Consider the following 25,778-nt stretch of genomic DNA (forward strand, 5'->3'; position numbering starts at 1 on the left):
CTAAAGTTAATGGATGGATTTCTCTAAAGTTAATTCAAATATATATACAAGTACGTCTGCTTTGAATATTTATTTATATACAAGCCTACAAATGCGCTTTGGATGCAACTTTTAGGTTTCTGAAGAAATGTAATTGCAAAAAATAAAAATAAAGCAAGTATGTATGTATGTATCTACATTGTATATGTATGTAAGAACATACATATATAAAAAAGGCGACATATACATATATGTTTGGCTGTGTAAATGCATAAAATGTATTTTTGTAAAAAGAGTTCGTTAAGTGCTTCCGAAGTTGCCTTTTTAATTGGTTTTGTCATTTTGCTTTGACTTTTTGCACTGTCTGACATTATTTCTCTTGCTCTTATACACACACACAATATTGGCACACGCTGCTCTTTAGACTCTCTTTCGTTTTATCTTATTTTGACACATTCGAATAGTCTGGCAAGCGCGCGATGTTTCTCGCTCTGTTTCTCTGTTTCGCACACACACTAGCAAAAGCTCGATGTTTCTAGAAAATCAACTCGGCTGGCTATAAAAACACCGCTGATTGCGCTTCTCTCCTCAGTTGAAAAATAATATTCATCGAGTGAAGAACTTCGCTGTGCGAAATAAATATCTAAGTTGTTTTAAAAATTAAAGAAGAAAATGTCGCTGTCTCAACTAATTTCTTTGGTTAACGAGCTGCAGGAGCCTCATCGTCCTCTCTACGATTACGGACTGGGCATTCATCCCATTCAGCTGCGGCAACCAAAAACTACTCAACAGATTCTATTGAATCCCTGGCAGTGCGTACATCCTGAATGTCCAACTTCGGCGATCGGAAAGATTTTGGGCAGCCGTCGCAGCCGTGACATGGCAAAGCCAACAAATGGAGCGGGCGATGGTTGGCACTGGCCTGTCTCGCAGGTGGGCAAAGACGGCTTCCAGGTGTGCATGGATGTCACTCAGTTCACTCCAAGCGAACTAAGTGTTAAAGTAGTGGACAATTTTATTATCGTCGAGGGCAAGCACGAGGAACGTGAGGACGATCATGGCTTCATCTCGCGCCATTTCTTGCGTCGCTATGCCCTGCCCCAAGGCTACGATGGAGATAAGGTGGTCTCCTCTCTGTCCTCCGATGGCGTACTCACTGTGAGTGTACCCAAACCACAACCCCTTGAGGACAAAACCAAGGAGCGTGTGATCCAAATTCAGCAAGTAGGTCCAGCTCATCTGAACGTCAAGCCCAACGAGGAGGAGCCGAAGGACAAGGCTGCCACCAATGGCAATGCAGCCAAGTAATCGTTGGACGCTGGAAATTGGAGGCTAACGAGCAACCTCTGAAACTGTGTCATCCTCATTCCTCACTAAACCCCATTGTATTTATTAAAAGTCATATTTATTGTAATGAACAGAAGACTAAATAATCTAGTAACAAATAATTCAACAATTCCAACTGAATTAAAAATTCTTTTTTGTTGTGAACAATTGACTAGTTCCGAAAGGGACAAAAGAAAAAACATTTTAGAAATAAATCTAATTTGAGTTATTTAAAGTTCTACAATTGCTTGGCTTTTTAGTTGAAACTGTTAAAAATGTCCGTAAAACGTATTTTTAAATTTCATCGTTAAACTCTAATTTGCTTTAAGTAATAAAGAGAACTAAATTCACATTAAAAATGAACCAAGGCGAGAATAGGCTATAAACGAAAACTGTGGCAACCCTGAATATTGTAACTGATCTATTCCAATGAAAATTTCTATAAATTCAATTTATTGCGCATTTAAGATTGCATCAAGTGTTTTGCTGTATTTGTGAACTTAAAATAAAATTAAAATCCTCGATGCAGCGCGATGGCCATAAATAGTTCACCTTGAATTTGAATATTCCCCAATGATGCGAAAGGGTGCTTTAAAGATGCCGGGGACTGAAGCAGGAGCATTTACTTCCAGGGCAGCGATAGTTTTCCTGTTTCATGTACCCGGACGAGCCGTTCGCTGGGCGCATAGTATTTGGCTGGTGGTGGTGGCGGCGCCTTGATGGTAAGGATGCCGTCCGTGGAGATGTCGGAGATGACTTCGTTGGCATTGTAGCCACGTGGGAGCAGATACTTGCGCACAAAGTGTCGCTCCACGTAGCCATTGGCACCCTCGCTGCGCTTGTTATGATTGCCCTGAACAATGATGTAGTCATCGTTGGTCTTCACCACAATTTCATGTGGTCGGAACTGGCGGACATCGATGTCGATGCGAAAGCCTTTCTCATCCGCATGCACCCGCTCACCTGAGTAGTAGTTGTCCCAGCGCATTGGATATGTCCAGTCGTAGGGCGTCGATTGTATTAGCTGATTGCGCACTCGCCTGCTTACCAGCTCATCCAATGGGCGCAAGTAGTCACTGCTGTTGCTGTTGGTGGGCCACCAAATACGAGGGTCGTCCCATAGGTAGGGATATAGCTGGAAGTCGTATGGCGGCTGGTAGAGCGGACGCGGTCGATCCAATTCCCGGGATAGATCGCGATATGTGGTCGGCACCAAAGTCATTTCTGATAGCTTTCTCGTGTCTAATGCTTATAAAATTTGTTGATGGCGCTGTCAGCGCTTTTATAGTCTCCCAGAGTCTACGAAGACGGAGACGACTACGACCAAGTGGCCTCGTGTGATGGCTGCGCCGGATGCGGATGGCTGATGAATCATTTGCCCGATGCGCGAAGGCCAACAAACAAGACACAGGCGTGTCTAACGGCAACTGCAATATTGGACGCGAGTCAAGTGGACGTCATAGAGGAACAGACCCATGGTCCAAGGGGCAGGAAGGCCAGGAAGGGGCCTGAGTGCATGTGGCTGCTGCCAAGCATAGTAAAACGAAAGTGTATTCGGTTTTGTTTATGTTTATTGTATTATTTTTACATATGCTAGTTGTAAAACTATTGAGAGCCTAAATTTTATAGTTGAGGATTCATTGTCCCTTCTCTTTCTCATCAGGTTGCTCCAATGGAGGATTTGGCTTCACATTCAGCTCTGCTGGCCCGGTTTGTTGTATGGGTACGACGCGTTCCTGGAGTGCTGCCTCAACAGCTGGCGGATTGGGTACACTGATGGTGAGGACACCATCGCTGCTTAGGCTGGAAGTAGTTTTATCCGCCTCGTAGCCTTCGGGCAGAGTGAAGCGACGCAAAAAGTGACGGGAATGGTAGCTACCCTGTGCATCCTCCTCTTGCTCAGACTTGCCCTCGATGACGACGCTGTTATTCACCGTCTTAACAGTCAGCTCGTTGGGCTTGAATTCGCTGACGTCCAGACACACCTGATAGCCCTGCTTGCCAATTGTAGCACCTGATGCAAACTGCTGCTCTTGACTGCGCGCTATTTGCTGCCAGTTGCGAGGCACAGTCAATCCGGTCCACATGGGCGGCTCGTGGAAGAAGGTCTGGAATGGCGACACACGAGGCATCCTGGTCAGCTCCTCAACCATACGTACAAACATAGGTAACGAACGCATCTTTCTTAATATTTTGTAATAACTTCGGTTACTTGTGAAATTCTCTCTTTTGCCACTGTTTTACGGTAGTTCCGCTCACTTTGACGTATTTTGTTCAAATGTAGAGAGCACAAGATGTTGGCCGTCTTTTATACGAAATGACAATGCGTTCGAGAATGTTCTAGCTCTCTCTCGACTTGGCAGCTGATGCAATTTTCAATATTCCAACTGTACTAGCATTTAAATAGTATTTATTTAGGGAATTTCGTTATTTTTGTATGTGAAGTAAAAATAATTTTGAATTTTTTTTAATATACTTCAACAATCGAAGTTTCAGGAACTTTACGAATGCACGAACTTTTTGATATTTACAAACAAAAGTGAGGCAGGTCAGTGCAACAGCAGCAAGAGAGAAAGAGAGAGCGAGACGTAGTGAGAGTGGTAAATTTAAAGAGAGCATATGTGTTCGTGCTTGCTCTGCAAAATGAGCTTGCGTTCATGTGTGTGCGTGAGACATGGAACATGGGCGTAGTAAAGGGGTGAGCTTTTTTATGCAATAAGATTAGAAGGGTAATTTCAATTCTTTGATTATTATTACATCTTGTTAAAATTATAAGTGCACAAATATAATCATACTACAGTCAATCAACCACCACATCTACAGCTGTCATTTCTGTTTTTCATATTAACGAATTTAACCGTGTGCCTAAAACTTGTTTATAATTATTGCTTTAATAGTCAAATTTATTCCGCAACCGTATATATTCTTTAAATAAATGTGTAGCGTATATAAGTAGTTAATAAATTGCAATTAAATTATAGAACAAGCCAAAGAGTGAGGAAATGCTTAGCTTTTTGGATCTCACTGTGGAAGACCCTCCTTCTCGGCCCATTCCAGCCAGGAGCCGCGATAGACGCTCAAGCTGTGGATAAACCAGTATTATTAAAATATATTGAGATTTCAGACTTTCAGAAAAGAGAAACTTACTTGGTAAAGCCCGCAGTCTTGGCAATCTCTGCAGCCTCCTGGGCACGTCTGCCCGAGCGACATGTGAATATGATGTTTGCATCGTTCGCAGGCTTTGCCCGTCCATATTTCTTTTCGAACTCCTCAGACTCGGACTTTAAAGCGGCTTCCAATTCAGGTACTGAATTCAAATAGAAATATAAATAACAAAAAACAAATAATGTGTTTATCTTGAGTACTTACAGGGCACATTGAGGCTGGAGGGGATGCTGCCAGTAGCCGTCAGCTCCTCCGGATTGCGTACATCGATCAAATAGACCTCTGGATGGTTGGGCACATCTTTCACTTGTTCGTATGTGACATCCATTATTTTGCTTTGATCAATATGCAAATTAGCAGCACTCAAAATTGTGCTTTCACTTAGCTTGATTGTCGACGGATCACTAAGTTCTCTGTTTGACGAATCATTGGCACTTATTATAGGCAAGAGCGAAGCTACTGCCAAGACGATGACGACAGCGTCGACAGCGACGGCGACGGCAGCGCCAATGTTAATGTTTATCAGCCGCATGCTTCAGCTACAATAAAGCAACCGCAGCTGGACTCAGATTCGGATTGTTAATCGAAATCCAACCTGTAGCCGGTTTCTATTGTTGTTGTCGCTTTGTGGTTAAACGCTGGCGACAACCGCCACCGGCCAATCATCGAATTTCACCTCAGACGCTGCTTCAATACGAACAGCGTTAACAGTTTTGTCTTCCAGACAGACGCCAACAGCAGTCGCTGGCTGTTTACTATTTTCGAAATGTATCGAATTTAAATTCAAAGGGTGTCTGCGGTTTTTGTTTTTATTTTTTTGGCGCGCTCTCAAAGCTCGACCTCCAACTTCGAAGAATTGCATTGAATACCAGAAAATTTCCGACTGCCACTGCAGTAAAGCAGAGCTTTTTCATGAGTTAAACTTCAAACATTTGCGTCGCGATAGTCGAATTTTATTTCATGCGCTTTCAAAGCTCGACCTCTAACTTCAAAAATATGCATTAAGTTTAATAAATTCCCAGTTACTTCCAGTTGCAAAGCTTTTTCACTAGCAGACTCTGACTGCTAGAACTTCGCAATTACGTCGCAATAATCGAGTTCAGTTGTATTCACTCCAAAAGCTCAAGCTCCAACATCGAACAATTGCATTGAGTCCAGAAAATTCCCAACGGTAGAGCTTTGCCCTGGCTCGACTATAAAAGTCAGCTCTGCGCTAGGCAACTTCACATTTGCGTCGCGACATTTTACTTGAACTGTGATTGGAGCATCCACACTGCCCACCAGTCGCTTAAAAATCAACCCTCACCTATACACGGAAAGCAAGACGTCGCAGCTGGGTTCAGTGAACCTCCACCAGATACATTTTCTCAATTTTGTGAATTAATTTCAAGGGAAAAAATAAAATGCCAGACATTCCATTTGTGCTGAACTTGGATGGACCTGATTCCATTTACTATGGCCACGATATGTTCCCCAATCGAATGTATCGCAGGCTGCATTCGCGTCATCACGATTCCCTGGATATGCATACATTGGGTATGATTGCCCAGATGGGAGCACATGCTCGTCATCTGGTGGCCCAGAAGCACAGTGGTGAAATAGGCACTACTCGAGCCGTTGGACAGGATAAGCACGGTAACTATCAAGTGCATCTCGATGTGGGTCTGTTTGAGCCAGGTGAGCTCAGCGTTAAGCTGGTTAACAATTGCGTCATCGTTGAGGGCAAACACGAGGAGCGCGAGGACGAGCACGGACACGTCTATCGTCATTTTGTGCGCCGCTACCCCCTGGCCAAGGAGTATAATGCAGATGCCATTGCGTCTACTTTAACTGACGAAGGAGTTCTTACCATAACGGTGCCCCCTTTGGCTCCCCAAGTCGAGGGAACCGAACGCATTATACCCATTAAGCATGTCGGTCCATCAGACCTATTTGTCCAGAAGAATAATGGACACAAGGAATCAACTGAAGGCGTAGCCAAGTAAACAGCACAAAAGAGCAGCAGCCAATGAAGCAGCCAAGTGATTTACCAAGACTCGTTTTTATTGCACTCCAAATATAATCAAATATTGCACGCTACATTTTAATAATTCATATGTATGTAATACCCATTGAAGCATTTATTTATTCAAATTTTAACTTTATAATAATCCATATAGACTTAGAGGTAAATTCAAATTTAGCATCAGTATTAATAAACGTATTTCTCTATCTTAAAATTTAGTCTGTTATGTGTATTCTAAAAAAAAGTGTATATTATATATAGTTTATTAAATGTAATATTTCAATTAAACACCGCCATGTTAATTATTCGAAATAATCGATATGCTTTAAATTATCTGCTGTAAGTATCGAGGCACCTGTTACGTTAAGCTGATTATTATGGTGTATTTAACAGAATAACAGAACCATAATGAGTAGCTGTAAGAACTTATAGAGTGACCATACTGTAACATCTCTTGGGTTATTTCGTGTTAGTTCTGCTTGGTCACACTGGCCATAACAATAATAAATGAACATAAAATGTTGCAACGCGTTCAACCAAGAGTAGAAAATCCACGTTATGGTCAGCTAATAATTGGTCCACCTGGTTCTGGGAAGACTACCTACTGTAACGAGGCCTATAAATTCTATAAAGAGTTGGGACGGCAAGTGGGCGTCGTCAATTTGGATCCAGGCAATGACAACATGTCCTATCAGCCGGTAGTCAACGTAATGGAGCTCATTACTGTTGAAGATTGTATGGAGCACTTGCAGCTGGGACCGAACGGAGCACTCATGCACTGTGCGGAGTACCTGGAACAGCATTTCGAAGATTGGCTGCTGCCGGCACTTAGAAAACTGAGCGCAACGCATAATTACTTTCTCTTCGACTGTCCTGGACAAGTGGAGCTATACACTCACCACAATGCCATGGCGCGAGTCTTTGAACGCCTAGAACAAGAGCGCTACAACTTGGTAACAGTCAATCTTATCGACTCGCACTATTGCTCAGAGCCAGCTAAGTTCATAGCCACGCTGCTGATGGCGCTGAATGCGATGATGCGAATGAGCTTACCCCATGTAAATGTGTTATCCAAAGCGGATCTGCTACGTAAACATGAATCGAAGCTTCATTTCAACGTTGACTACTACACTGATGTGCTTGATCTGAAATATTTACTAGAGAAACTCGACGATGACCCCACTATGCGCAAGTATCAGAAGCTAAACGAAGCCATTTGCTCCATGGTGGAGGATTATGCGCTGGTTTCCTTTAAATTGCTGGATGCTTTCAGCACGGACAGCATGCTCCGGCTTCGCAACCACATTGACAAAGCAAATGGCTATGTCTATAAAGCGGGCGAGGAGCAAACGGTTAACTCTCTGCTAGCCTGCGCTGTGGGCGCTGAAACCGAGGCAATGCGTCAGCAGCGAGATATTGAACCCTATACAAAACAGCAGTAGCAAACAGATGTTTTTAATATATGTATATAATATAGTTATATTTATCTTAATTTTGGAAATTTTGTTTTATCAACATCCCGTCGCCAAAATTTTGCCTCTAAAACTGAGCAAATCGTTGTCCAAGCAAATAGCGTTTTGATGATTGCAATTTCCTGTGATAAATTTTTATTGCGCTACAAATTGGATACATTAGTTGCTAAGGAAATAAATATCAATAAAATGGAAATAGTGATGTATACATATTTTTGAATTTTAATTGATAGATTCAAATCATGGCGCCTGTGCTCCTCATCGCTTCTCATCTTTATGGGCAGCACTTTGTAGCAGAACTATCGATTGAAATCGATAAGCGGTGCTGTAATTGATAGCCAATTGACACTATTAACCGTTACAAGAACATTGACCGCGCTACCTAGTTTGATTATATATTTAACTTGAAAACGTCATTGCAAGCAAAATGCACGCTCAGTACTCAATTCATTCATGTTTTATATACAGATTAGGCTGAATGGCGACGTAAATTCCGATTTGCGTGTCGCTTATGTAATTTATTTATAAACTTAGCCTTGGCATATTCTTTAGGTCAGTTTCATAATATCTTTGTGTGTGGGAAACCGTATTATCGCTTCCAAGTTGCTGAATTGCACTCCCAGCTTCAACTTGGCACATTTAAAGACGATAACGCGAGAAAAAAGTGAATTTGAAATGCGAACTACATAAAAATCAGCATATTCGCCGTTGACTTTAGGAAGCACAAAAACTCTGATTAGAATCCAAAACAAAATGGCGCTTGGCTTTAGTTTGTGGGCTATAAAAGGCGCTGGGGATCGGCAGCTAAATTAGTTGCGTTCGCGCGGTCGCCCCGACTAACGGATTTTATTTGTGAATATGTGTTAAAGTGAAAACAATATTGAAGTGTTAAACTGTGAAGTGCATCGGCAAGGATTCCCAGGATAACTGAATACTTCAGTATCAAGGATAATACGGATTACCAGTGATATATGCAATACAAACAAAAGGATATTTGAGCCTGCCATAAAATGGCAAACAAATTCATGTACTTCTTAGCATGGCTGCTAATTCTCAGCCATGTGTGTGCCGAAGAAGGTGATATAATCATGTCTGATGATGATGATCAAGATATAGAGTGAGTGAAGTTACATGAAGTCTGTAAGCTGCCATGTCAGGCTTGAAATTACTTGAAATAAATGGCCTTAATGAGAAGAATTGGCCTAGAAAACATATAAAACCAAAAAGGGAAATGTCCTTAAAATGTATATGTATAAAATACACTATATATATGATATCACATATAACAATCATTAAAATGAGTTTTTTTCAAATTTCAATCGACTTCCGTTTTTGCTACGCAGTTGTTTCTAAGATAAAATTATTTAACACTATTTCGCATTTGAATATATATTTATCTAATTGAATGCCACTTGGCACAATATTCGCTACTTGATAGCCCCCTGGCTCAGTTGGCACCGGATGTTGATAATAAGGAACGCAAGGAACGACATTTCAATTTTGGGCTTCGTTCGGCGCCAGCCGTGAGGTGCGAGATATGACAAATTGCAAAAGAAATATATATTGTTATAAAATAGTTATCCTTTAGTGCGCGCTATAGCTACAGCTACAATGATGGTCAAGCTGCGGCCGGTGGCTATGGTGGTAATCATGGTACTCTAATGGGCGGCGTAAAAACCGCGAGGTGAGTGCTAAGACTAAATTTGCAATATGTATATAGAGTTAGAACTTTCTTAATTTAGCTCAAATTTCATGAACAATGCGCTGGGCTTATTTGGCGTGGTCAAAGGGTAAAGTATTTCAGATGATATCTAGTTTATATCCTATATATCATGTAATTCCCCAGAGTGAAGGGCAACTTTTATGGCAACGCTGCTCAACAGTTGGGCGCGTATGGCAAGTGCGCCTCGCTTACACTGCCACAAAATGTGCTGTCCCAGTGCAGTGGGAGTGGTCGATGTCAAGTGTATTGCCCGGATGGTTATACATTTTCCCAGGACACCAAATCCCTGGAACTGTTTTGCAGCAACGATGGCTGGATAATACGCAACTCGGAGTTCAGTAAAGTGCCTCCTTGTCAGGCCGTGTGCTTGCCACCATGCGAGAACAATGGCATTTGTCTGCAAGCGGGCATATGTCAGTGCCCGGAGAACTATTCGGGCCCGCTGTGCCAGCACAAAAAGTCCGTGTGCGCAGCCAAGCCGCCAGTGCCCAAGAATTCCAAGGTCTCCTGCAAGAATAAGTAAGTTTAGCGGACTATATCAACTATTATATATATTTATATATTGAATATGCAATTTTCTGTTAGCTTTTGTAATGCTCAATGCATGCGAGGCTTTCAGTTCCCAGATGGCAGCGGCATCGCCAACATCGAATGCCGCAACGGTCAATGGGTGCATTCCAAAACTGGGCTTGCCAAGATGCCAGATTGTGGACGTAAGTGGACAGCATATGCTGGGTATGTTATGTAAGCTAACTTTCTTTTTATCTTTAGCTACCTGCTCGCCGGCCTGTGAGAACGGCGGTCAATGCATCAGCTTCAATATCTGTCAGTGCTCCAAGATGCATCGCGGCGCCTTTTGCCAATACAGTAAGTATTTTTTTGAACATCCTTGAATGACTTCTTTATATATTCAAAACTTTTATAATAGGCATTTCAAGCTGCAATGTAACCAACACACACTTCAATGGCAACTACAAGTGTGCCTACGATACGGAGGAGGCACGTTGCACTTTTAGCTGTCCCCAGGTGAAGGGTCTTAAGGTGCAAGGACGCCTGGACATGGAGTATAAGTGCAGCTATCAACAGGGTGTCTATTTGCCTGCGCCATTGCCAAAATGCATTTTTCGTAAGTTTCTCTTCAATTATAACTAAAAAGAGTTTTAGTAAATTATTTAAAATGCGCAGCTAAAGGATATACTATCAGATCGGGCAGCGTGCAGGTCACTCATATGCAACAGCCGGGTCGCACCTATCATGGCGCCTTTAGCGGGGAGATTACGTCCGAGCTGAGAAGCCAACGTGAGATTCTGTTGGCGCTGCTGGCTAAGTATAAGGATCTGGAACATCGAAGTGTAAGTTGAGCTTACAAATCAACGTACTGCACTTTAACTTTCGTATACTCTGCAGGAGTGGTGGTCATCGGAGGAAACAGTGTCAACTCTCAGCAGTTACTCCTTGTATATGAGTAGCGAGGTGGATGTGGTCATCGATAAATCGCCCAGGCCAGCAATGTGCACCACCTGGGGTGGCATCAATATGAAAACGTTCGACGGTTTGGTTTTCAAGTACGTACTTATCGATAACTTGAGTACATTTTGATAGTTTTAAAATGGCTAACCAATTGGCAACGATGAATACTTGCTGTTAATCAAATATCGATAGCGATTGAGTATACTGCGATAGCTGAGATGCTTATCAATTAATCAACTCCGATCTTATTGGCGCTAAAGTATTTGAAAATAAACGTTCCTTCTATGTTTAGGGCACCTTTGTCTTGCTCACATACATTGACCTTGGATCAAGTGTCTGGCACATTTGATGTAACACTGAAAGCGTGTCCTTATGGTTCTGGCTACGGCTGTGCGCATACACTGAAGATTCAATGGCAATCGGTGCTTTATACCCTGGAAAACTTGAGTGAGTATTAATATATATATTAAGTCAGAATGAAAATGATTTTCACTTACTTTATAGATGGCACAATACGTTTGTCCACGCCCAACAAACAGTTACCAATACCCGTTCAGGTAATGGGCATGAAGGTGATGCCAGTGGCGCAGCATGTGCAAATTGATTTGGAATCAATTGGTCTTAAGTTGGACTGGGATCATCAACAGTATGTGGCAGTGCATGCAGGCCCTGCCATGTGGGGCAAAGTAGGTGGTCTATGTGGCTCTCTGGACGGTGATCACCGCAACGATCTGATGTCTCGAACTGGCAAGAAATTGGAAACAGTGAAGGCATTCGCCGATACATGGCGTGTGGATGATCACAGTGAAATGTGCCGCGTGGAGAACAGTGCCGAGATGGAATTTGGCATTGAATCCTGTGAACAGAGCAAACTCCAGAAGGCAGTCAGCGTATGTGAGCGTCTGCTGGCCAACGAAAAGCTAAGCGACTGCATCAAGCCCTTCAACTATGATGCACTCATACGCACCTGCATCGCCGACTATTGCAACTGTGCCAATCGTGAGAAGCCCGAAAGTTGCAATTGCGATGCCATTGCCATGCTGGCCAAGGAGTGCATGTTCAAGGGCATTCAATTGGAGCACGGCTGGCGCAATCTGGAAATATGCCGTGAGTAAAGAGCTAGAATATTTCAGATCACATTTACTTATCTTTACGAAATGCTCTCATAGCCATCAGCTGCGGCTTTGGACGTGTTTATCAAGCTTGTGGACCCGATGTGGAGCCAACCTGTGAATCAGGTCTGACAGCCGCTGCACCTACAAAAGGCAAATGCAACGAGGGCTGTTTCTGTCCTGAAGGCACGGTTCAGTACAAGGATGCGTGCATCACTCGAGAGCTGTGTCCCTGCACCTTGCGTGGACGTGAATTCAAGCCCGAGGCAACAGTCAAGAAGAACTGCAATACTTGCACCTGCAAGAACGGCCAATGGAATTGCACAGAAGACAAGTGTGGTGCACGTTGCGGTGCCATTGGTGATCCTCATTACCAGACTTTCGATGGCAAGCGTTACGATTTTATGGGCAAGTGCTCCTACTATTTGCTAAAGACAGCGAACATGTCGTTGGAGGCGGAGAACATTGCCTGTTCCGGTGCCATATCGGAGGCACTCAACTATGCGGCGCCCGATGATCCTTCTTGCACCAAGTCTGTAACCATTCGTTTTCTGCAACGCGATGGCACACCAGCCACCATCAAGTTGGATCAGGGCCTAACAACGATCATCAACGATAAGCCAATTGCGAAGTTGCCTAAGATGCTGGGCGCTGGCGAGGTGCTGATACGACGCGCCAGCTCCACGTTCCTGACCGTGGACTTTGCCGGGGGCATACGAATCTGGTGGGACGGTGTGTCGCGTGTCTATGTTGATGCACCGCCCAGTTGGCGGGGCCAGACGCAAGGTCTGTGCGGCACATTCAATTCCAACACACAGGACGACTTCCTCACACCCGAGGGTGATGTTGAAACGGCCATTGAGGCATTTGCGGACAAGTGGCGTACCAAGGACACCTGTCAGTTCCAGGCGGAGACCCATCAGGGTCCACACCCTTGCACCTTGAATCCAGAGAAGAAGGCAATTGCTGAGAAGCATTGCGATTGGATATTGCAGGACATCTTCCAGGAATGTCACTTCATGGTGGAGCCCGAAAATTTCTATGAGGACTGTCTTTACGATACTTGCGCCTGCAAGGACGAACTCGAGAAGTGCTTCTGTCCCATTCTCTCCGCCTACGGCACCGAATGCATGCGCCAGGGTGTCAAAACTGGTTGGCGTATGACTGTTAAGGAATGCGGTGAGTATCAATAGACATGTCTATATATAACTGTGTATCTTTATATATATATGTAATTCTCATTAGCTGCCAAGTGTCCCATGGGTCAGGTATTTGATGAATGTGGTGATGGCTGCGCCCTGACTTGTGACGATTTGCCTGGCAAGAACAGCTGCACTCGGGAGTGCGTTGAGGGCTGTCGCTGTCCACATGGCGAGTACATCAATGACCAGGGCGTCTGTGTGCCCAAGCAGAAGTGTCATTGTAGCTTTGATGGTATAATGTTCCGACCTGGCTATAAGGAAGTGCGTCCTGGTGGCAAATTCCTTGATCTTTGCACCTGCGTGGATGGCGTTTGGGATTGTCAGGATGCTGAACCGGGTGATGATGTCAAGTATCCACCCTCTTCGGAGCTGCGCAGCAAGTGTAGCAAGCAACCTTTTGCCGAGTTCACCAAGTGTGCGCCCAAAGAGCCGAAAACCTGTAAGAATATGGATAAGTATGTGCCGGACTCTGCAGACTGCTTGCCTGGCTGTGTCTGCATGGAGGGCTATGTCTACGACACATCCCGACAGACTTGTGTGCTGCCTACAAACTGTTCGTGCCATCATGCTGGCAAGAGCTATGACGATGGTGATAAGATCAAGGAGGATTGCAATTCGTGTGTTTGCCAGGCTGGCAATTGGAAGTGCTCGGAGAATGGCTGTGAATCCACCTGCAGCGTATGGGGTGACTCCCATTTCACCACCTATGATGGCCAAGACTTTGACTTCCAGGGCGCCTGCGACTATGTGCTCTCCAAGGGTGTTTTCGAGAATGGCGATGGCTTCACCATTACCATACAAAATGTGCTGTGTGGCACAATGGGAGTAACTTGCTCTAAATCGCTGGAAATCGCGTTGAGTGGACGTGTGAAGGAATCATTGATGCTCAGTAAGGATTCGGCTTACACCGTAGATCCAAATAAGTCGCCCATTAAAAGTGAGTACCTCGTTCTGTTATCGTTATCGTTGTCAGTCGTCCTGAGTACAAAGTACATCAATGAGGATATTGCTATCGATACATTATACATTATATTTTCGATTTGAATTTTCCAACTAGAACTTCGAGACAGCGTCAATTCCAATGGGCACAATGCGTTCCACATTTACAAATCAGGCGTGTTTGTTGTTGTCGAGGTTATTCCTCTAAAGCTACAAGTTAAATGGGACGAAGGCACGCGTGTTTATGTCAAATTGGGCAACGAATGGCGCAACAAGGTGAGCGGCTTGTGCGGCAATTACAATGGAAACAGTCAGGATGATATGCAAACGCCATCACTGGGCTTGGAAACAAGTGCCATGCTGTTTGGTCACTCCTGGAAGTTGCAGCCACATTGCGCAGCACCCGTGGCACCAATCGACGCCTGTCGTCAGCATCCAGAGCGCGAAACATGGGCGCAATTAAAATGCGGCGCACTTAAGTCTGAGCTGTTCGAGCCGTGCCATGCTGAGGTGCCACTGGAGCGCTATCTGAAGCGTTGCATCTTTGATACGTGCGCCTGTGATCAGGGCGGCGACTGCGAATGCCTGTGCACGGCTGTAGCGGCCTATGCGGATGCCTGTGCCCAGAAGGGCATCAATATACGCTGGCGATCCCAACATTTCTGCCGTACGTCTTTTCATTTAAAGTATATATTATTATTTGAAATTTTGCTTATGTTCAGCCATGCAATGCGATCCACACTGTTCGGAGTACAAGTCCTGTACGCCCGCCTGTGCCGTAGAGACCTGCGACAATTTCTTGGATCAGGGAATAGCGGAGCGCATGTGCAACCGCGAAAACTGCATCGAGGGCTGCCAAATTAAGCCTTGTGATGATGGCTTCATCTATTTGAACGACACCTATCGGCAGTGTGTGGCCAAGGCTGAGTGCAAGCCTGTGTGCATGGTGAAGGAGGGCAAGACCTACTATGAAGGTGACATAATCTTCCAGGACGACTGTGCCACGTGTCGCTGCTCGAAGCGCAAGGAAATTTGTAGCGGCGTTAAGTGTGACGCACCCATCACTCCGGCAACTCCCGCACCATATGTTAAAGGCACCACAGAAGCTCCATTAGGCACGCAGAACCAAACGAAGTGTGTGCGAGGTTGGACGCGTTGGTTCGACAACGATGCCGATACTACAGACAAGATTGTGCGGCTGAACGATGAGGAGAAGTTGCCGCGCTATGATCGCCTGGAGAGCATCTATGGCACCTGTCTTAAGCAGTACATGACCAAGGTGGAATGCCGTGTGAAGAGCACACATGAGCCGCCCGAGCTAATGGATGAGAATGTTGCCTGCAGCCTGGCTGAGGGTTTGCGTTGCATTGGCAAGTGCCATGACTACGAGTTGCGCGTTTTCTGCCAGTGCGATGGCGAGCCGGAGGTCACAACGCCAAAGCCAATCGAAAAGCCCCAAATCGGTGCCAGCTGCGATGTGGGCGTGGTCGAGTACAAAGAGTATCCCGGTGATTGTCACAAATTCCTGCACTGCCAACCCAAAGGCGTCGACGGCGGCTGGGTATATGTGGAGAAGACTTGCGGCGAGTATATGATGTTCAATCCAACCATGTTCAATTGCGATCACATTAGCATTGTCCAAGAGCTGAAGCCCAGCTGTGATAAGCGCGAACCAGAGCCTGAGTTGGAGCCTGTTATGCAGTGTGATGAGGGCAAGATTTGGTCAGAGTGCGCCAACCAGTGTGAAAACACTTGCCACTATTACGGCAGCATTCTACGTATACGCGGTCTCTGCCAGCGTGGCGAACACTGCAAACCTGGCTGTGTGGATAAACTGCGACCAGACTGTCCCAAGCTGGGCAAATACTGGCGTGACGAAGATACTTGCGTGCATGCGGATGAATGTCCGTGCTTGGACAAGGCCGAGCAGTATGTGCAGCCTCATAAGCCCGTTGTGAGTGAGCTGGAGATTTGCCAATGCATTGATAATGCCTTCACCTGTGTACCCAATAAACCGGAGCCAGTGCCAGAGCCAACGATAAGTAAGTCCAAGATATAATATATATATATATATTCTTCGATTCTTATTAATATTAATGTTCTGCAGAACCTTTTGAGCCCATAGTTCCTATAGTTCCGATAACGCTGACTCCGCCTTTGCATTGTGCACCTGAGCGGTAAGATGTTTAGCTTTGAAGTTTATGAAGCAGTTATTTATTTGCTTTGAAATTTCGCAGTCTGATACCCATGATTGAAAATGGACCGGACTCATTGCCCGATAGCATTTTCAATGCCAGCTCTAAGCTGGCGCCCGAGCATGCGCCGCACAAAGCGCGTCTGAGCAAGAAACCAACAACTGATAGTGGCAGCTGGTCACCACAGATCAATGATCAGATGCAGTACTTGGAGCTAAACTTCAAGCATCCGGAGCCCATTTATGGAGTCATCATGGCTGGCAGTCCGGAGTTCAATAACTACGTGACGCTCTTCAAGGTAGAAAAGACGTGGCTCAACATTTGATAGCCCAATATAAAATGATGTATTTTTAGATACTGCACAGTCACGATGGCATCGCCTACAACTATCTGGTTGATGAGACGGACAAGCCCCAAATGTTTAATGGACCTTTGGATTCGCGAGAACCCGTGCAGACCCTATTCAAGATACCCATTGAGGCAAGCTCACTGAGAATTTACCCACTCAAGTGGCATGGATCGATTGCTATGCGTGTCGAGCTGTTGATTTGTGGCGAGCCACCAGTTGTCACTTTGCCACCCACATTGGCCACAAGCACAGAGCATCCGTCAGTGCATTTGGAGCTGGAGTGTGTCGATGAAATGGGCGTGGATAAGGGTGAGATGCATGAGCAACAGATACAGGCGAGCAGCTTGTGGCAGCTTCAGCAACCGGCAAGGAAACCACGTTTACTTGACCTGCTCAAGCTGTCCACACCCCAAGCATGGCGTCCTCTTGCCAATACGCCCAATGAGTTTATCGAATTTGATTTCCTGGAGCCACGCAACGTATCCGGTTTTATAACCAAGGGCGGCCCCGATGGCTGGGTAACTGGCTACAAGGTTATGTTCTCGAAGAGGAAACCCACTTGGAACACGGTTCTAGCACCCAACGGACTGCCACGTATATTCGAGGCAAATGTGGACGAGCAAGCACCACGTACTCATCACTTTAAGAAGCCAATCCTGGCGCAGTATCTGAAGATTGTGCCAGCCAAGTGGGAGGGCAACATAAACATGCGCATCGAACCATTGGGCTGCTTTAAGCCTTATCGTAAGTGGCTGAAAAGCTTAAGTAGGAAAATTCAATTGATTTCAGCCGTATTTCCTTATCTATAGCTGTGCTGAAAGAGGAGATACATGAGGAAACACTGGAGCCAACCAAGTGCAATGTATGTGAAGGAATTACCAGCACAAGCTCCGATGCCAAGAAGTGCCAATGCAAAGATCAACTCTACTGGGATGGCAACAAGTGTGTGCAACGTAATCTGTGCCCTTGCGTCGAGAGCTATGTGAGCTATCCGATCGGCAGCAAGTTCGAGAATGCAGCTTGCGAAGAATGTGTCTGTATTTTGGGTGGACGTCACAACTGCAAGCCCAAGAAGTGTGCACCATGCGATGAACATCACCTGCGTCCGGTCATAACCAGCGATTGCTTCTGCAAGTGCGAGCCGTGCCCCAAACACCAACGCTTGTGCCCCTCCAGTGGAGATTGCATACCAGAGGTTCTGTGGTGTAATGGCGTGCAGGATTGCACGGACGACGAGGACGCCAGTTGTCGGGATTCATTTACAGTAGAGCCGGACATTAAACGCGAAAAGAATGAAAGTGAGTGGACGTCTTACATCAGTAGATAACAAATAATTGTTGAATTTATTTTCTTTTAGCCACGGTTATCACCTGCCCTGCGCCAGTTTGTCCACCACAAATGAAGATAAAGATTATTGAGAAGAAGGCACGTAAGATGTCCAAGATCTTTACATTCCACAAACAGGTGTCCATTGTGGATGATGGCGTTAGCATAACGAAAACCAAGTTTGTTTCCTCCAACGAGAAACTGTTGGCCATGCCCAGCAATGAGCTCAACTATCAGGAGGAGGAGGAGTGCAGTGAATTCACCTGTGTGCCCATACCCACCAAGGAAGTAAACAAAAACGAGTCCATCACCTGTGTGGAGCCCAAGTGTCCGGAGAAATACGATGTAGAGCTCGACATGAGCACTGCCAAGGCAGGCGACTGCCTCAAATATACGTGCGTGCTGCGACCCAATAAGGATGATGTCTGTGAGATAAGCGGCAAGAGCTTCACCACCTTCGATGGCACACTGTTTAAATACAGTCCCTGCAGTCATATACTGGCCAGAGATATACACAACAGCAGCTGGACCATATCGGGTAGAGACTTAATAAGAATTCCATATTTGGTAGTTGTTTTTATGTTTCGTTTTTGCAGTTCATCAGCAGTGCAGCGATGAGACGCGCAAAGTCTGCCACAAAGTGGTCACCATTAAGGATTTGCAGGCCGGCAATGAGCTAGTGCTGTTGCCGCATCTGAAACTGAAATTCAATGGCTTCGAGTTCACCGTAGAGCAGCTCATCAATTCGCCCATATGCAAGGCCTCGTTTGTGGTTTCACAGCCGGGCAAGACGTTGCTCGCTGTGTCCACAAAGTATGGCTTCTGGGTGCAATTGGATGACATCGGCATACTTAAGGTGGGCATCTCCTCCAAATTTTTACGCACTGTAGACGGTCTGTGTGGCTATTACAATGGCATTCCGCGTGATGACAAGCGCACGCCCGACGGTCAAGTGCTAGCTAATACGGAGAAGTTCGGCAACAGTTGGTACGATAAGCGCATACCCCTTGATCAATGTGGCGATCAGAAATGCACCAGGCAACTGCAGGCCAAGGCGCTGCAGCTGTGCAACATAATAAAGTATGTATTTGCTTGATGCTCATTGGTGTCCCTTTAGCTAATCTTATTTATCTCTGCAGTCATCCCACCTTCGCCAAATGCCACAAGGCTGTCAATTATAAGCAGTTCTCGAACAATTACTGCCTTGAAGCTGCCTGTGATTGCTTGCTGTCAAATAATGGAGACGCCTCTGCTTGCAAGTGCAATATACTCGAGAGCTTCGTGAAGAAGTGCCTCAGCGTCAATCCACTCGTACAACTAACCACGTGGCGAGCCGTGCATCAGTGCGACATTAGCTGTCCAGCTCCATTGGTGCACACCGATTGCTATAAGCGACGCTGTGAACCTTCCTGCGACAATTTGCATGGCGATGATTGTCCTGTGCTGCCGGATGTCTGCTTCCCGGGCTGTTACTGCCCCGAGGGCACCGTTCGTAATGGTCCCAAATGTGTGCCCATTGCGGACTGCAAGGATTGTGTGTGCAAGGCTCTGGGTAACTCCAAATACCTGACCTATGATCGCAAGAGCTTCAGCTTCAATGGCAACTGTACCTACTTGCTGTCCCGGGATGTGGTGCTGCCAGGTGTGCACACGTTCCAGGTGTACGTCAGCATGGATGATTGCAAGAAACTAGGCCAAGTCAGTGCCATCGAAGGTGCCAGCTGTCCTAAGTCGCTGCACGTGCTCAATGGCGATCATGTGATTCATGTGCAGCGTGTGCCGCATCAGCCAAAGGCACTGCAAGTGCTGGTAGATGGCTTCGAAGTGAAGAAGATGCCATACAAAGACAGTTGGATAACGTTGCGCCAAGTGGAAGGCAAGGAACTGATACTGACTCTGCCCGAATCGCATGTGGAGCTGACAGCTTCATTCGAGGATCTGATCTTCACGCTTGGTGTACCCAGCATCAAGTATGGCAGCAAAATGGAAGGACTTTGCGGTGATTGCAATGAAGATGCTAGCAATGACTTGAAACCAAATCCGGCCAAGAAGAAGCCGGGCATGGATGTCATACAGACTTGGCAGGCAGATGAGCCCAAGTTAGGCTTAACCGATGCCCAAGAGTGCTTGAGTGAAGATGTGCCCAAGGAGAACTGCATCCCATTGCCGCCAGAGAAGGATCCCTGCCTGCAGTTCTACAACGAGGAGCTGTTTGGCAAATGCCCGCTTGTTGTGGACCCGATTGCCTATGTGTCAGCCTGTCAACAGGACATCTGCAAGCCGGGCAACACACAGCAGGGCGTCTGCATATCCCTGGCCGCCTATGCGAAGGAGTGCAACAACAAGGGCATCTGCACGAACTGGCGCCGTCCAGAGCTTTGTCCGTACGAATGTCCCAGCGACATGGTCTACAAGCCCTGCGGTTGTGCCAAAAATTGCGATACAGTCAAGGCCATGACCGACTATGATGCGGTTAATATAAAGACCCAGGCGGTGTTCCACACGGTGAACAGCGACGATATGTGTCTCAGCTCGGAGCGTTTTGAGGGCTGCTTCTGTCCAGTCGGCCAAGTTATGGATGCCGGCAAATGTATACCAGAAGAGGAGTGCACCAAATGCGATGATGGTGTGCACCTGCCGGGCGATAAATGGCAACAGGACAAGTGCACCGATTGCCAGTGTGATGTCAAGGGCAAGAGCTCGTGCGTGGAGAAGAAGTGCCAAGTGGAGGAGAATATTTGCGCCGAGGGCTATAAACCACAGACCATAATCAGCGCCGAGGAGTGCTGTCCGCGCTATCGCTGCGTGCCGGAGCCCAAGGAATCGCAAAAGCTGTGTCTGGCACCTCTAATGCCTGAGTGTGGCCCAGGCCAGTTTAAGAAGCAGAAAAATGATGTCAACGGCTGTCCACAGTATATTTGCGGTAAGCTTTAACTCTAGAGCTTTGATTACTATTTAAGTATATACTTATTGTTTAATTTTTGTAGAATGCAAACCTAAGGAGGACTGTGATCCACTTGAGCCACCTCGCCAGCTGTTGCCTGGCGAACAACTCGTCAAGATCGATGAAGGCTGCTGTCCCACACAGAAGATTGTCTGCAAGCCGGATCAGTGTCCACCGGCGCCAGTCAATTGCCAGCAACGCTTCTACGAAGTCAGCACACAGAAAGCGGATGGCGCCTGCTGTCCCACACATAAATGCGGTACGTAAATCAATCTAAATTAATCTAATAACACGAAATCAATTATTTCATCTCAATGCCCACAGTGCCGCCCAAGCATTTGTGCATTGTGCAATATGAGCTGGATGAATCCAGCAGTTTAACCAAGGAAATCGGTGACAAGTGGCTGCATGCCAAGGATGTTTGCAAGCAGGAGCAGTGCGCCTATGGACCCGATGGCATTGCTCAAGTTATCAGCACGCTGGAACAATGTACGACGGATTGTCCGGCTGGCTATAGCTATCAGAAACTGGATAAGAGCAAATGCTGCGGCGAGTGCGTGCAGACATCCTGTGTATTCGAGAACAAACTGTACGATGCAAATGCTGTGTGGAGTTCACCAGACAATTGTACACACTATATATGCCTCAAGAAGGATAAACTGTTGATGGTCAGTTCCTCGATCGAGGTCTGTCCAGATGTCAGTCACTGCGCGGCACATTTACAGTATGTCGAGGGCTGCTGTAACCGCTGCAAATCTGAGCCAATTGTCGAGAATCTATGTAAGTGAAGCTGGATAATTCGTTTATTAAAATACGCTAATTTCGATTATATTCCATTGCAGCTACCTGTCTGCCCGTTTCCCTAGCCGAGCCGTTGACGAAGGAGTTGCTCAAGTATACCAAGCCTGGACATGGTGTCTGTGTGAATGCTGAGCCCATCAAGGGTTTCACGGATTGCGAAGGCGCGTGCAGTTCGGGCTCCAAGTATAATAAACTAACGGATATGCATGAGAAGTTCTGCACCTGTTGCACCATTAAATCCTACCAATCGATCTCAATCAAAATGGTCTGTGAAGATGGTTTCAAATACAATCAACTTGTAAGTTTAATTATGGTCATATATATTGTATATCACTAAACAAAACATGTTTAATCGACAGCATGAGGTGCCTTCGAATTGTGGTTGCTCGCCGTGCGCTGAGTTCTCAGAGAGCGTGATAGATATGCGAATGGGTGGAACGCAGCAAAAGCCACTGTCATTGCTGCAGTTTCTTGGTCATTGAGGTCTTTTAGCTGCAGTGCTATCCTAGTTTTTAATAATAATTGCGTGTATAATATCTGAATACAAGAATATTCAAAAAATCCAATTTGCTATTTAAATTCTAATAAGAAATTCTAAGCTTCGATCTAGTGAACCTGTGTCAGTTCAACTATCGATATGTTTTGTAAAGTGGCGATATATCTATAAGGTGATCGTTCGCTCCCACTATAAACCATAAGAGTAAACTGTAAGTCTTATAATGTGCAATTGCCATGCCATTTTCAACGAGTTCAGCTTAACTCAATTTATTGCAGCGCCTAGAGCTACGCCAATATTTGTCCATAGCACGCAACAGACCTACGGCGGGCAGTCATTATTTTTCCTACTGGTAAGTCTGGCAGCCATTAAAAAAAAATGTTGTGGCACCTTTTGATAATGCAGTCGACATTGCCGTTGAGCTGTTTATGAAAACTTTGCGGCTTTCAGACTCGGACTTAACTTCACTACATTTGCATTTCAATAATTAATTGTTATTGTTGGCTGTTGGTGCGCACTCCGTGTTTGTTTTTCACATGTGCAGCAACTATATATGCATGCATTTCCCTTCAAGCAGACAGCGCAAGGCTATAAAAATGCGTGCCAGCAACTACGTAAGTAGATACGTAAGCACGTGCACACATACATACGTACGTAATAACAAAGACGTTGACTTTTCTGTGGCGGACGTTAATTTATTTACTGCTGCGCTTGGCAAATGGCACTGCCTCCTCACACTACTGCGCTCTCACTCTACACACACACACACTAGACCATAGACGTCCCTCTCTACAAAGAATCGCAAGCAATGCGCGCTCTGCACTTTTGCACATTCATTGCATTTTATTTATTGTATGATTCAACAATTTACGTAAGTTAGCGATGCGAATATGAAATTATCCTTTTGTGTGGCGAACCCAACGAAACTTGCCCCCAAGGAAGTTGACAATAAAAACACGTACACACGCCTATTATGACAGGCTTAAGGCTTTTTTTATTAATGCAATGCCAAAGTACCTGGCTAAGTTATTGTTCCGGCCCCCGTTCGGTGTATTTGTGCATATTTAATATGGCCCGCGGCTGGGCTTATAAAGTATTCAATATGGCAGCGAAAATCTTAAAGAGAGGCAACTTGCCTAATTTGTCACTGGCATCAGGAAGTGCTTCCACACATATACATGCATAAATGTATAAATGTATGTATGTATGTGTATTAGATGGGCGTTGGGTCACAGAAATTGAGGAAATAACCAATTAGACAGCTGACACATACACACACACACTGGAGCGCTTTTTTCTCTTCCTCTCTCTGTGTGTGGAAGATTCTCATTGGAATATATATTGAAATTTAATGGAGCATATGCTGCACAGAAAAAATCATCATATTTTGTGCATATTGTGTAAGAGAGTGTAGTCTATATAATTGCCCAGAAGTAATCTCGAGCAGGAAATGAACAGTGAAATGGCTAGCGATACGAAACACACACACACAAACACATCTACACCGACACAAGCGGTAAACGGTAAACACTTTTCACATACATGGACACATCAAAATTTATTTTTGCTCAGCTATTGCCAAATCGATATGCAATTTTCCTAAATATTGTACTTATTGGTAAAATGTATATACATATATATATATATATATATAGTATATGTGCCTTACATTCGTACGGCCGCTTAAAAATCTAAAATGCAAAAATCGTTTATTTGCTCAAGAGCCGTTAAAATGTACAAACTGCAAGGCGATGGCCAAATGTCTCTCTGGGTGTATGTGTGTGTGTGCGTGTGAGGGCTGACTGCTTGGGCTGATTCGTTCGGCCGCTGCAAAAAGTCAAACATGGCCATTTGTTGCAGGTTTCAATTTCAGTTGATTGCATACAGAGAAAGAAGTAGGAAGAGAGTGAGACAGAGGGAGAGGGGCATGGAGTGAGAGAGAGAGAGAGTAGCAACTAGCTTGCTACCTTCAGTGCCATTGACGAAGAAATTGTTGTAGATATTTGGACGTGCAGTCGAGCGCAAAAAAGCAACAGAGACATCGACGACAGACGGTCCGACAGAGCTAGCGCGACTGTGTGCGGGCTGTGCATAGAGACATATGTAGAGCTCACACACACATACACACATACACAGATGTAAAACATACAAAAATTATAAGGATATACGCTACGTGCAGTCAATAAATAAAACAGTTGCAGTAGCAGTCCTTGCCAGGCAGCACAGGCACATATGCCCTACCAAAACACGTTCGATTTAATACAAATGCGCTTAGGTGTAGGCGGAGTGGAGAGAGGGTTGGCTGCTGGGTGGGATTTTTAAGTCTTCGTCGCAGCAACAGCTGCTGATGCTTCTGCTTCCTTTGATGCTGATGCTGTTGCTGTTGCTGCTGCTGCTGCCACAGCTGCGCTTACGAATGCGCTCCATAAAGTCATTGCATTGCATTTGCCTGGTTAGCAATTTGTAATAATTTTCCCTCTATGATGGTTATCTAATTTTGTATGCTCAAATAAATATGTTTCTTAGTTTTGCTTGCTGACTGAGCAGGTTCGATTGGCCTACCTTGGCTACATTAAATCAAATATAAAATTAAATTTGAGATTAGTTTTTGTAGTGCTCTTGCAACGGTAACTCATTTATCATATTTCCAATCAAAGTTATGTGCAATTTTTGGGGTTAACAAAAGTCGTTGCATACTTTCGAGAGTCACTGGGGCTAAGACCAGTTTTGTCTGTCGTCCCTGCGGCAAGTCTATAAATTGTGATTTTGCATTCCAAAAACTCGGCTAGAACTTTGGCTACTAAATGGCAAAACAGTTATGTTGCTAAACAAAAACAACTCGTTGCATACCTTTTGCTACCATGGGCCAAATGGCAAATATCTGAACAATGCGAGCTGATATGCTGACTGCTGACTGCTGACTGCTGACTGCTTTTGGTTTTGCTATTTTTGAACTTAAGAAACTTACACACACATACAGAGGTGTTGATTGCGTGTGTGTATTTGTGTGTGTGTGTGTGGCACATTAAGTTTGGCATTAAATTCAAAATACGTGGAAAATGCGTATGGGAAATGCAACAGCTGCATATTGTTTGATAAATAAATAGCAAAGATACATACGAACGCGTCTTCCACATATATAAAATATACACACACACATTCCCACGCATAGACACACTCACTTGCAGTCACACACACACACAGAAATACACACATATTGCCATTACCCAACGCAATGATTTTTCGGCGCAAGCTGTTGTCAGTGATATATGTG

At 45.1% G+C, this 25,778-nt stretch overlaps 7 protein-coding genes across 7 annotated transcripts; 4 read left to right on the forward strand and 3 right to left on the reverse strand.

The window, feature by feature from the left end:
- Positions 1 to 561: 561 nt before the first annotated feature.
- Positions 562 to 1,454, forward strand: LOC111595142 (heat shock protein 26). Its single transcript, XM_023308715.2, has one exon. The coding sequence runs from the start codon at positions 652 to 654 to the stop codon at positions 1,285 to 1,287; it is 636 nt and encodes a 211-aa protein (XP_023164483.1). The 5' UTR covers positions 562 to 651; the 3' UTR covers positions 1,288 to 1,454.
- A 175-nt stretch (positions 1,455 to 1,629) lies between these two features.
- LOC111595143 (heat shock protein 27) lies at positions 1,630 to 2,569 on the reverse strand. The gene has a single exon (XM_023308716.2). It carries the CDS (start codon positions 2,525 to 2,527, stop codon positions 1,928 to 1,930), a length of 600 nt encoding a protein of 199 aa, XP_023164484.1. The 5' UTR covers positions 2,528 to 2,569; the 3' UTR covers positions 1,630 to 1,927.
- Positions 2,570 to 2,841: 272 nt separating this feature from the next.
- Positions 2,842 to 3,828, reverse strand: LOC111595146 (heat shock protein 22). The gene has a single exon (XM_023308719.2). The coding sequence runs from the start codon at positions 3,483 to 3,485 to the stop codon at positions 2,943 to 2,945; it is 543 nt and encodes a 180-aa protein (XP_023164487.1). The 5' UTR covers positions 3,486 to 3,828; the 3' UTR covers positions 2,842 to 2,942.
- A 227-nt stretch (positions 3,829 to 4,055) lies between these two features.
- On the reverse strand, positions 4,056 to 5,017 carry LOC111595145 (rhodanese domain-containing protein CG4456). The gene is made up of 3 exons (XM_023308718.2): positions 4,675 to 5,017; positions 4,453 to 4,612; positions 4,056 to 4,387 (listed from the first exon to the last, which is right to left on the reverse strand). Exons 1-3 carry the CDS (start codon positions 5,000 to 5,002, stop codon positions 4,327 to 4,329), a joined length of 549 nt encoding a protein of 182 aa, XP_023164486.2. The 5' UTR covers positions 5,003 to 5,017; the 3' UTR covers positions 4,056 to 4,326.
- A 476-nt stretch (positions 5,018 to 5,493) lies between these two features.
- LOC111595144 (heat shock protein 67B3) lies at positions 5,494 to 6,661 on the forward strand. Its single transcript, XM_023308717.2, has one exon. The coding sequence runs from the start codon at positions 5,874 to 5,876 to the stop codon at positions 6,453 to 6,455; it is 582 nt and encodes a 193-aa protein (XP_023164485.1). The 5' UTR covers positions 5,494 to 5,873; the 3' UTR covers positions 6,456 to 6,661.
- Positions 6,662 to 6,926: 265 nt separating this feature from the next.
- On the forward strand, positions 6,927 to 8,037 carry LOC111595108 (GPN-loop GTPase 2). Its single transcript, XM_023308673.2, has one exon. It carries the CDS (start codon positions 6,994 to 6,996, stop codon positions 7,915 to 7,917), a length of 924 nt encoding a protein of 307 aa, XP_023164441.1. The 5' UTR covers positions 6,927 to 6,993; the 3' UTR covers positions 7,918 to 8,037.
- Positions 8,038 to 8,880: 843 nt separating this feature from the next.
- On the forward strand, positions 8,881 to 22,568 carry LOC111595151 (hemocytin). Its single transcript, XM_030225454.1, has 26 exons — positions 8,881 to 9,064; positions 9,386 to 9,475; positions 9,536 to 9,631; positions 9,794 to 10,189; positions 10,256 to 10,383; positions 10,442 to 10,537; positions 10,599 to 10,796; positions 10,856 to 11,022; positions 11,078 to 11,235; positions 11,433 to 11,587; positions 11,645 to 12,247; positions 12,310 to 13,431; positions 13,498 to 14,391; positions 14,512 to 15,060; positions 15,116 to 16,435; positions 16,501 to 16,570; positions 16,631 to 16,886; positions 16,943 to 17,681; positions 17,747 to 18,235; positions 18,295 to 18,801; positions 18,860 to 19,343; positions 19,403 to 21,186; positions 21,251 to 21,466; positions 21,532 to 21,987; positions 22,050 to 22,306; positions 22,368 to 22,568. The coding sequence occupies exons 1-26, from the start codon at positions 8,958 to 8,960 to the stop codon at positions 22,488 to 22,490; spliced, it is 11,460 nt and encodes a 3,819-aa protein (XP_030081314.1). The 5' UTR covers positions 8,881 to 8,957; the 3' UTR covers positions 22,491 to 22,568.
- The last annotated feature ends 3,210 nt before the right edge of the window (positions 22,569 to 25,778 follow it).

Source organism: Drosophila hydei, unplaced genomic scaffold (genome assembly GCF_003285905.1).
Source record: "Drosophila hydei strain 15085-1641.00,03,60 unplaced genomic scaffold, DhydRS2 tig00000001-arrow-pilon, whole genome shotgun sequence".
Lineage (NCBI taxonomy): Eukaryota > Metazoa > Arthropoda > Insecta > Diptera > Drosophilidae > Drosophila > Drosophila hydei.